The 12,155-nt window shown below is 35.7% G+C and overlaps 1 protein-coding gene across 1 annotated transcript; it reads right to left on the bottom strand.

The window, feature by feature from the left end:
* Positions 1-273: 273 nt before the first annotated feature.
* LOC125669063 (deleted in malignant brain tumors 1 protein-like) lies at positions 274-1,245 on the bottom strand. Its single transcript, XM_048903510.1, has 2 exons — positions 900-1,245; positions 274-611 (listed from the first exon to the last, which is right to left on the bottom strand). Exons 1-2 carry the CDS (start codon positions 1,243-1,245, stop codon positions 274-276), a joined length of 684 nt encoding a protein of 227 aa, XP_048759467.1.
* Between the last annotated feature and the right edge of the window lie 10,910 nt (positions 1,246-12,155).

The following is a 12,155-nucleotide window of genomic DNA, read 5'->3' as shown; positions in this document are numbered from 1 at the left end:
AGTTTGATAAGTACCATGTGTTCATTTACAATTTCCAGCGGTTTTCAACAGTGACTTAAATGAACAATATATTGGTAAATTAGTGTCATTCTACCGCAAAATCCGAGGCCCCGTGTCGCAGCAGGTGTGGCACGATAAAGATCCCTCCCTCCTCAATCGCTATAAGCGCCAAGGATAGGACTAAATTTTGCAGCCCTTCACCGGCAGTGGTGACGTCTCCATATGAGTGAAATATTCTCGAGAGGGACGTAAAACAATATTCAATCAATCATTCTAACGGAATGGAAAGTGTGTAGTCTTACCATTTGACCCACTGCTACAGTTAACACCAGCATCATCAGAATAGGCACACATTCCACCTACGTCAAATCCATCAGCTGGACAAGACATAAGGTCCGTCTCATGACCAGAGCAACGTACATTGAAGACTAGTCTGTTGGACACTTGATCTCGTGGCAAATGGATTGCAGTTCCAGAGGGAAATCCCATCTGACGGCAAACAACGTCAGCATCAAAGTCGTCCCACATGTCACCACAGATGGTACCCGTTCCATTGATGTTGCTTACGTATACTCGTCCTCCGGAGGTAATGGTCACCGAGCCCTGTCCACCTACAACAGTTAAAAACATTAAATCATTGTTTTCTTTATCTCTTTGTCATTTGCACAGCCTCTTTACAACTCCAATATATATTACTTGCATCGTGTTGAGATTCATTTAGTTGAAAGGAGCTTTGTCGTGATGAATATTGACCTTTTCTTTTATTTGATTGATTTCTAAAGATGTTTTGACTTTAGGTAAACTGATCATATCGTACTTTCCTAACATGCATGCATTAAAAAAAGAAAATACAAACAACAAAGAAGAATTGTCCCATTGCATCCAGTTGAAGAGAATACCTTGAGTTCCTGTTGAACCTGAGCATTGGATACCAACATCAGTTGCACCAAAACATGCCAAGGATTGGTCGTATGTGTCGTATGGACATTCATCCAATGAATTCTCATTTCCATTACATCTTACGTTAAACAAGGCATGAGGGTAAGAGGAGGGAAGGAGAGGATAGTACGTTGCATTTAGACCATAGCCTAGCTGTCGGCATATTACTCTTGCATCGTCATCATCGAATTCCAAGAAGCAAGCACTTCCAGATACAATACCGCCATTCAGTAATAGCAGGCGATTGTCCTGATCTAAATTGACGGTGTACTGGCCTAAAAATTGATAATATTCATCATTTCCCATGTAGCTTGCAAGATGATTTTCGATTGGGTAATACGCTGGGTGTAAAGTTCCGTATTTGTTTGAATGACGAATAGAAATTTATAACAGAGTACTATATCTTTTGTAGAGTTAGTGGGAGTAAGTGGAAACCGAAAGACCATTGAATGGTCTTCACAATAATATCTTGGAATGTATTTTGCATTTAATTCTGTCATTATATCGCAAATTCATCTGGAGTTTAACTGCATTACACCATAATTACATGCATCTTCGAAGAAATCACTTGCAGACATGAAAAGATTAGGTTGATATAAAAGAGGTGAGAAAAGAGGGAAAGGAGGAAGATAGCGATATGAGATATTTTAAAGTTTTATATTCTTATTCATTTAACCTCCTGTTAGTTCGTTATAACCAGACTTCGTTATACCCGATAAAATCGTTGATATTTTTCTCTCACAGAGGAATAAATAACACTTCGTATTAAGCATGAATTAGTTATAAGCGTTTTTACTGTATTGGTATTGGTATTTGAGAGTGCGGGTCGGATGGAAAATGTGTAAGAAATGTTTGTTTTACCTCCCTTTTTTCACTCATATTGAGACGTCACCAGCTGTAGGTGAAGTACCACAAATTTAGACCTATCCTTATCGCTCAAGGCCGTAGCAGTAAGAATTCTTTATGCTACGTTCCCACTATTACGGCACGATTGAAATCGGGGTCTTAATCGTGGAATAATTGTGGCGTTACCTAATCTTGACGTCAGTCGTGACAAGCGTGTTGATCGTAGAAAATTATTTGACTGTCTAAAACTTTTATACGATCAACATGATTAATTTTCAGTCGTTATAATCGCATCAGATCGTACTGCATCGTAATGAATCGCAACATATCGCATCTAATCTTGCTCCCAATAGTAATGGTCCCAGTCAATCTTTTACAAGGTAAACACCACGCTTTGGTACGATGTGTTACGATGTCCCACGATTTGTTACCATAGTTATGATATAAGCATACAGTAATGCCACAGATGCCACGTTGTCATCAACGTCAACTTCCGCCAGTTTCAATGGTTGTGGACTGTATTGTTCACTTTCCAAATGTTAAAAATAATGATTAAATGAAGTTAATGATAAGTTGAGCTGTATAGATACATGTCCGGGTCCAATCGTAACTCAAACAGTGGTCATCTTTGATCCTGATCGTGAAAGATGTCGCATCCTATCGCAACATAGCGCACCGGTTCGTGATTAACGTAACGTATACGAACGCATCTGCACGTATATGATCGTCCAAAATCGGGAACCCGCATCGTGATGATTATATGAGATCGAGGTTGATCGGGACAATCTTATCAGAACGTATGTGATCGTAGATCGTGACATATCGTGTCATCTGAAATTTATATATCCTGGCCTTTCCGTATCAAAGCGCAACAAATCGTATAAGAACGTATAAACTGGCATCACCTCGTATCAAAACCTGAAATTCCAGAAAACTTCTGCAATCAGCTACGAATGGTCACTCGTGGCGTTTATAACGGATCGCACGACAGTGGGAAACAGGCATCAACGTGCTAACGCGACAAGGGACCTCCGTTTAAAGATCATATCATATCATTTCTAAATGTCGAGAGTTTTTGAAAAAGGAAGAAATGTACAATCTATTACAAATCACGTAGCTTAGTCGTATATTAGTACATGTATACATAAGAATTGTATAAATGATTTAACGCATGCTATGCTGGTTTTATCGATATAAAAAATCATTATATGAACACGAATCTGTTTTATGACAATTGTATTGGTCATACTAAATCATGTGAAGATAGGTAAAAAAAAAAAATAATAATAAAATCAATATCTACTATTTGTTTCATACCGGACCTCCATGGACAATGTGCGTCGGAAATTTAAACTTGGAGAAATGCCATCAATATCTTTCTAATTATTTATTGTTTATAATCTATACACTACACAAAATGACGATAGATTCTTTATAGGCACATAAGCTTTCAAAATACTGTGTAAATATGATTTCGAAGCACAGATGATAGAATTGTATTTCTTTACGCAAAACAAATAGAGAAAACCTGAACATTGAGGTATGGACGTGGTCAGCTTAAATGTTGATTATCTTAATTTTTTAGTACATGTATATACACTGATCAATGAAGTTTTTTAACTTGTAGGTTGTCATTTTCCGTCCACTACAAATAAAAATCATACTTTATTGATTCTGAGGGATATTTCATTGCTTAGGTAGTTGAAAAAACTCAGTTTTAGTATTAACTTATTCCCTTTTCTATGTATTTATTAGTCTTTATTTTAGTTTGTTTTATTGTTTTACATGCAAAGCGCTTTGGGGTATGAATAAGGTAAAGCGCTATATAACGTTTAAAATAATAAATAATAATAATAATTGATGTTTTCTTTCATAGCATCAAGATAGAACAAGATTAACTTTTGTTTGTTTGTTTGTTTTTACGCCCCTTTGAGAATATTTCATCCTTGCTGATACGTCACCAGCTGGTGGGGAAATACCTTAAATTTAGACCAATGCATAGCTCAGAACCGTAGCAGTGGTTTTTTTTTTTATCTTGCCAACACCTGTCGTGATACGGGACCTCCATTTTCTTTATGGTCTCCTTCGAATGACCCGTAGGCATAGGCGTAGCTTGGGTTCGAATATTACCGAGGCAGGGGGTCTGTGGGGCGCAGCCCCCCAGAAGCTATCGACATTTTAACAACGTAAAAGGTGTTGTTGTTTTTTTTTACCGAGGCAGCTGCCTCGGTTGCCTCAATGGTAGGAACAATTGATACCTGCGTTTGACGCAGCCGTGGCACGAGTCGGGCTCGAACTCACATTTGTGAAGACATTTATTAATGAGATACCCTTGGTTAGCGATGATGGGGCTTACCCAATAAAACAGGAGCAAAACATAGATAACCACACTGGAGGTGGAAACCTATACGTCACGTCACCCAATTCAGCATATCATTAAACCTATACGTCACGTCACCCAATTCAGCATATCATTAAACCTATACGTCACGTCACCCAATTCAGCATATCATTAAACCTATACGTCACGTCACCCAATTCAGCATATCATTAAACCTATACGTCACGTCACCCAATTCAGCATATCATTAAACCTATACGTCACGTCACCCAATTCAGCATATCATTAAACCTATACGTCACGTCACCCAATTCAGCATATCATTAAACCTATACGTCACGTCACCCAATTCAGCATATCATTAATCCTATACGTCACGTCACCCAATTCACCATATCATTAAACCTATACGTCACGTCACCCAATTCACCATATCATTAAACCTATACGTCAAGTCACCAAATTCAGCATATCATTAAACCTATACGTCACGTCACCAAATTCAGCATATCATTACACTATTTCTCGTACATGTATTTTCATTGGTTAATAACGTTGGCATGCGTATGAATTACGAAACTCTTATCTTTAATCTGTCCAGGATGAAGGTGAGAGTAGCAAGTCAACAATTGTCCATTTGTTCGCACATGCGCGGGTTGACCACGTGTTGATGCTAGTGTCTTAATAGAACCAGTCGCGTGTCGTCAACACATTACATATAATATATTTATAAATTACTCCATCTTCATTGTCTCTCGAATTTAAAACTGCATATGTTGCCAATTTCCATACTCACGCATGCCTTAAAACATTCAGTGATTTATTACCATCACTTTTATATAAATTACATGTACTAAATCCCTTTACAATTGTGGCAATTGTGATGAGAAATAAATTCAGTTCATTGTAAAGTATTCACATTCATGCTTTGTGTGGTTGTTATAACACCCCCATTTGGATTACACGCACAGGTTTACAGAAATTACAAAAACGAGTAATGTTCTCGCTTTTTTATAAGGGGTTTTGAGGTTGGATTCTTCTAACACAGAAATGAGGGTTTATGTATAGAACAGAGCTCTTTAAGGAATCTGATGTTATAGATCTATTACAGTAATGCAGGATGACCCTAAAACAAACACTTTGGTGAAATGGATGTGAGGCTCAATGGGTCTATTTAGTAGAACAATTGGTTCACATTTTGAATGTTATTTTCCTTCAATTTTATTTTCCACTTTAAATAGTAATTAGATTGTTTTCAGGATTTTGTTCATAGCACAGGGAAAGGGGGTGTTTCAGTAAGAACAAGAAGAATACATTCATTTTGTGTGTTGCGTCATAATTCAATAAGATTTTTCTAATTTTTTAAAACAAAAGAACTTGAGCAATTTCAGCAAGTTTTGTTTTATAAAAGGGTGAGCGCGCGAGCATCCAGTAAACTTTTACTCGGGGTCTGCGCTCAACATTTTTCTAATCAAACCTATATCTAAACATTCCCTCATTTATTATTATCACACATTTATATAGCACTTTATCTAATTAAGACAATTACCCTAAAGCGCTTTACATGTAAAACAGTAAAAACAAACTAAAACAAAGAACAATAAATACATAGAAAAAGGCATAAAATAATACTAAAACTGGGGTTGTTTTTTTTTTTTTAAATAACTGGATACATAAATACCGAATTACAGATTAAATGCAAGTTTTAAAAAATGTTTTTAAAAACAGATAATGAATCTTCGACACGACGATCCAACGGGCGGCAGTTCCAAGAAATATCAAACCGTCTTACGCCATACAGTTTAGTACGAGCGCGCGGCTTTAGAAGGTACCGTATATACTCGCATATAAGTCGCATTTTTGGGAGTTAAATTTTAGTCCAAAACTCTATGTCCGAGTTATAGGAGTGGTCTAAGAAGATTAGTATTTTTCTGGATGGCGTAATATATAGCCTAGTATTTTTTAAACAACAAAAACATGGACGAAATAAACAAAATAGTAACTGTTTAATTTGTTGAGAACAAAAAGTGAAATATCGATGTCATATCCCAAACTATTATTGGTACACAGATAAATACATAAGAGTATTGATATGAAATAGATTAGTTGGGGGAAAATATCAAATATTGGCACATTTCTGAAAATATTATTTGAAACAGAGGTAAAAACATTTTAGCATTGATTTGAAATTGTCAACCGATTCTTGAAAAAAGTTAGACCGACTTATAAATGGGTCAATGGCAATTCTTTCCAAAATAAACTAAAAACTATATAACCAACTTTATAGGCGAGTATATACGGTATAACGAATCCGCAGACCAAAGTGTTCGCTGGGGATTGTAGACTTGAACTAGTTCCTGGATGTAATTCAAAATCTGACAAAACATTTTAGATTCACATGATTTTTAATAATATGCACATACTGTACCAGGAACATTATCATGTATTCTCTAAAAAGAGGAAAGTATGCAGTTTTCAGATTTAGAAAGACATGCAGAACTTGGATATTGCTATTCCAGATTGTACAAAGATTGAAGAACAGCGGGGTGAAATGCGGCAAGAACTTGAGAGAAAATGGAATAAAAAGCAAAATTTGTTAAGACCGGTGAAAGATCTGTCATAGTCTATTTCGGCTATATGTATGGAAGAGGCAGCAACGAGAAAGGCTTACCAGGGGGAAATAAGATTTGAAGAAAATAGAAAGAATCATAGAAAGAAAACGAAAAATTCGAGCAGCACTAAAGAGTAAGATGATCCAGGAGAAAATGTAGAAAGGAGAAATACAGAGAAGCAGAGATAGTGGCGAGAGAGAACAATTAAGTCCTAGCACACCAGAATCTTCTCCTTCCCAAGGTGAACACCAAATAACAGTATTCAAAAAATGAGCAAATCCTGTTAAACTAAAACATTAAAAGAAGCGTTCCCACGGACACCGACAAAATGGTTTGCAACCGTAAAACATACATGTACTTAACATTGAAGAAATCACCTAAAGTTAAGGAATAACAGCGCGGAAGGGTTGCGCCATCATCAGAAGAACACATAGAATTAGAAATGGAAGACATACAAGACATGAAATCGTTCTTGAACTATGTAAGATTTGAACGGGATGATAAATCATGTGAAGTTGTCGAAAGTCTAAATACATTGGTACCAGGACCAGCAGATGGAAAATTGCGAAAGCCCTTGATCTGTGTGTTCCTTACCTTTAACTGATCCAAGAACCACAAGAAGGACCAGGGTAACATATTGAGAATTCACCATTCCACACGAAACGGAATCTAACTTCAAAAATTTAAAAATAGGCAAAAATAGAGTTCCTAGGAGTAGCAATGTCCGTTAAATAAACTTTATACATTAAGCGAAATTTGCACACTACTGGTCAGTGTTGGACATCGATTCAGTTTCCAATCGACTTCGTGTGCTAGTAATTGACGTAATGGACAGCGGAGGTCAATATTTTAAAAACGGATTGAAAATTGAATTTTGTGAAAGAAGAAACATAAATAGATTGGTAAACTTTCCATTTTCACACCGAAGCCTAGTGTAGTTAGTATACATATGTAAATATTATACACGTCTAAGGTTTACCACAGGTGACCTAGTCCCGGGTTATTTCCAATGCATGAATATCTAATAAAAATCTTGACCAGGGAAAATCATTATGAAGTCAGAAACTGCATACGGATAAAAATTTTGAAAGTTAAGAGGGCTTCTTTCAAAATTTAAAATTTTCCATAACCACTAGATTTGAAATTACTATACATTTGTATGGCGTGTCCACAGATACTCGGAGAATAGACGCATTTGAAAACGGACGCGAATGTTTACGGATCAGACAATATTTCAATGCAGACTATTTCGATTTATGGTTAGAAATAAATCGATAGTCTTTAGAGTTTTTTGTTTTTGGACTTTTTATGAGTTTGAAATCAATTTGACTTACTTACTCATCGATAAAAGCATCCATGCCCTGGTGAAATATAAATTTTAGCATCCAAATACCGATAAACATGTGCTTTTTCGAAATCGCAATTAAAGTAAGCATCAATAATGCAAGTTTTGATTTCAGATTAACGAATCATACATACACAACTATCTTTTATTTATTATTTTATCAGGTCTGTGCAAACATTTTATAATTGAGGTTCTCCATTCTCTTGTTATAGCTCTAATAAAAATTATTAAGCAATCGGGCTTCTGTTTTACAAAAGAACTTTTACGACTAAGACTAAAAATGCTACATAGTTTTAAACTTCATTAACCTAATTAATTTTGTGAGAATATATAAAATTACAGAACTGAATTCAATTAAAATCACAGTATCATCGATGGAAAGAATAAAATAAATTGCAATAGAAGATTTTTGTCTCTGTCGTAGGTTTTTTGTATTTAAACATGAATCGCAGAGTAGGTATGCGAGTGTCACTTCTCACAGATTTGTGTATTCTAACATGGTCTGAGAAACGATCTTCATACCATGTTATGTACATCTGCTAGAAAGTGTTTGCATTGTGTATTAAAAAAGGTAGAGATTTACCGCCCACAATTCAGTTAAATATAATGTTTACATGATCCCTAGCAACAATTGTTCGGTCATTCCCTGCAATACAATCCCCCAAAATATGCATACATTACTGTAGTCACGTGAGCATGATACACTCTGGACATATACATAGTTACTAAATCATGGCTAGAATGCAAGAATTAGTGTTTGTTTCACTAGGTAATTTTCATTTCAGTTGAAACGATTTCAATATTCTCTTAAATGAAAGCTTGATGCTGAAAAAAGTATATCTTCCATCCTATCCTCTCGATACATGGCTTTTTCGTGAAAATATTTATTTTAATTAAGATATTTCATCACAACAGAGACAGTTTAGGAATATAGAACAGACTGCCCAAACTTGTGTACAAGTAAACTGGCAAAAAGGGGCTTTAATTGGTTTCTTGTCTTTCAAGGTTTCATATAGCATGTCAAGGTCACTGAAACAGAAATTCATAAAAGTTTGTTAAACTTTCAGAAATTAAAACAAAGACGGTGTTGCACAGAAGCGGTAAGTTTCCCTGATCGCGTGCCGGGTGTTTAAACACTCGTGACGTATACCTGACCTTCATCCAGATTTAAACTTTGCCATTTAAATACTTGTAGGATTCCCCAGTACTATAAAGGCAAGTCTTTTCGCCTTTCACTCAGAGAAGCGCACAGGTTTTCTTTAGCAGTTTTGACTACTAAAGCAAAGGTAAAATGTGTCACATCCTGTATTCGGCGTGTCTGTTGTGAGTCCCATTCACATCTTGGAGAGGAAGTTATGGGCGGCGGAAACACAGGTGCTTGTGGACAGGACTTCCGGTACCCCCCTTCTTTTATTTTTAAATATTCAATTCCTTGGGTATTTCGGACGTATTTTTGATAAAATATGTAACTTCAGAGTTTATCTATTTCAATGGAATACACAAATCTCGCATAGAAACCGTTTTTAAAAATGTCATATCACCGATCATAATATATGAACAAGGTGTGCAACTCAGCCAGCGACATGTTGAAAAAATCTACACCTCGCTGAGAAATCCTATCGAAAAAACACCAATAATGCATATACCAACTGAAAAGAACGGTCATTCTAAATCTACTGATGATTCGTGGATTAAATGCATCGCTATTTGGTGCGCAATAACTACTTCACACCGCTCAATTTCATCGTTTTAACCTCGCCACTTCTCATTTCTGACTATAACGAACGGAAGTTGTAATGCTGGAATATTTCTGCCGCAGCCAACTATTTTTAGAACGAGAAAACCCGGGACGAGGTCTTCCGAATACCATTAGCTACACGAAAAGGAAAGAGAATACCGATCAAAATATTTCAAATCGGTTGTGGAAAGACTTTAAAGACATACACACTTACACATTATTGGAACCATACCACTTTTAATATATCCAAATATACTATCATTGTAAACTCTTAAAGGACACATCGCATGTTTTTAAACTTTTTAATTTTTTCAGCAAAATTAATTCATTTCATGCCTAAAACTACTTTACATGTGTTTTAAAAGAAACAGTTTGCGTAGTTTTCGAGTTTGATAGCGATGAAATTCAAATCTTGCGATATGCATATTTTCTTCGATATTTTACGCGCCATTATCTGTGACGTCATATGCGACCTCGAGCGAGAAGATTTGAAAACAGTTGTTAGACATTTCATAAACAGATTAGATTTAATTGACAAACAAACAATTATCACATTAACGGCTTGTAAATAACACTGCATTGGGTTGTTTTGTGCCGTTTAAGGGTGTACTTGCTGTCAGTACAGATGATTTGGACTGTGTTTTTTTCAATTTTCGAAGGAAGGTATGAGGGACAAGACGTAAATATTTTTTGTCGGCACAACGACTTTGCCATAAAAAACCCCCAGTAGAATTTGTCCCTGTACTTTTTCAAACAAGCTCTTGGACAAAGACGTATATAAACTGCGAGAAAATGGTTCTATCGAAGCTTCGCACTGTTACATATAGGCCTACCGCATATGCATTCCGTTCTGCTCTCAAATTCAATACACACGCGCACGAACTGACCTTCACCTTGTAACAACATATAGACAGAACTTTGCTAGCAGTGTCTACCAACTGGTAGTTTTAAAAACGAAATTTAAAGATAAAAGATAATAGAACTTTCAATTATGAATAATAAAATATGATATTTCCCAACTTTGAATTGAATTATAATGCTTTCATTTTTTTTTTTTTAAAGGAACGCGTACGTGTTTACAACAACAGCACGCCGCGCTCCCACTTCCTAAGTAACAACATGTAGATAACAAAATATAATGATTAATAAAATTCCTTGAATAAAATGATTTAAAAGTATTGTGATTTTCACAATAAGTTTGATCATTTTTATTATATTTTTTTCCCCGAAATGCACCCGTGACAGTAGGCCTAGTTGTCAATGCTACATAATCGTATTATAATTTAGGCCTATCTAACTTCTCCAAAAATAAATTTTATAATAATTGCACTGTTTGTTTTAGAAAAGCAACAACGCTAATTACAGTTGTTTACAGAAATGGCATTCCCAAATAGTGTTTAGACAGTGATCCCATGTAAACATTATTTATTCGCAAATTTAGGTAGATTTCATATTCGCTTTCCTCGCTACATTTGGGTCGCTATTTGTATGCACTGGTGGCTAAAAGATATAAGACTCGGGAAATTTGTCAACATCGAAATAAATGTTATCCATGGTAAATAAATTAGGCCCCTAAAACCCGAGTTTTTAAAAATATCTAACACTACTATTACAACAAGTTGATCGACGAAGGTCGCATATGACGTCACTGTACCACGTGACTACCTATCTAATTAACTAGGCTTTTTGAAATCGGGGCTTAGATTTAAGTCCGTATTGTGGCAAATTATCGCAATACTTCAGTGAACGAACTATTACAATTAATTTCTATAAGCATAAGGAAGACAAAATGCAGATAATTCTGTATACTTTGAAAACACGAGATGTGTCCTTTAACCCTATACGATATGATTTGGATCATAATGGTGTTGACACAATACCCCCCCCCCCCCCCCCCCCCCCGAATAACCTACATGAGTTGACTTTATTGTGTTTGCAAGACATTGCTGATAAGCAGTAGAGAGTTTCAACCAAAAAGTCGAATCATGTATGTTCTTCGGAGAAGGGTGGGGGCCTGAACCCCTGTGATTAGGTCATACTGAACAGATCGATGTTTGATTATAATTATCTAAAATGATATTGGGAGTGGGGTAGTTTTTTTTTTTTTTTATCATGATGTGAACTATACACAAAATATGTGTGCGATGCATGCACAAGTGCTGGTTGTTGATATTTGTTTAATCTTATATTTAAGTTATAACATAAAGTTTTGACATTCCTTTATCAATTAATTTGTTACCCCCCCCCCCTACTTTTTATATTTTTAATCGAATTTGGATCTGATCATATGTAAGGGGCTTGATAAACTATTTTGTTTCTTTTTAAAAAACGAAT

The sequence above is a fragment of the Ostrea edulis genome, chromosome 4 (assembly GCF_947568905.1).
Source record: "Ostrea edulis chromosome 4, xbOstEdul1.1, whole genome shotgun sequence".
Lineage (NCBI taxonomy): Eukaryota > Metazoa > Mollusca > Bivalvia > Ostreida > Ostreidae > Ostrea > Ostrea edulis.
Note: the sequence above shows the minus strand (reverse complement) of the source record. Positions and strands in the feature narration are given on the sequence as shown.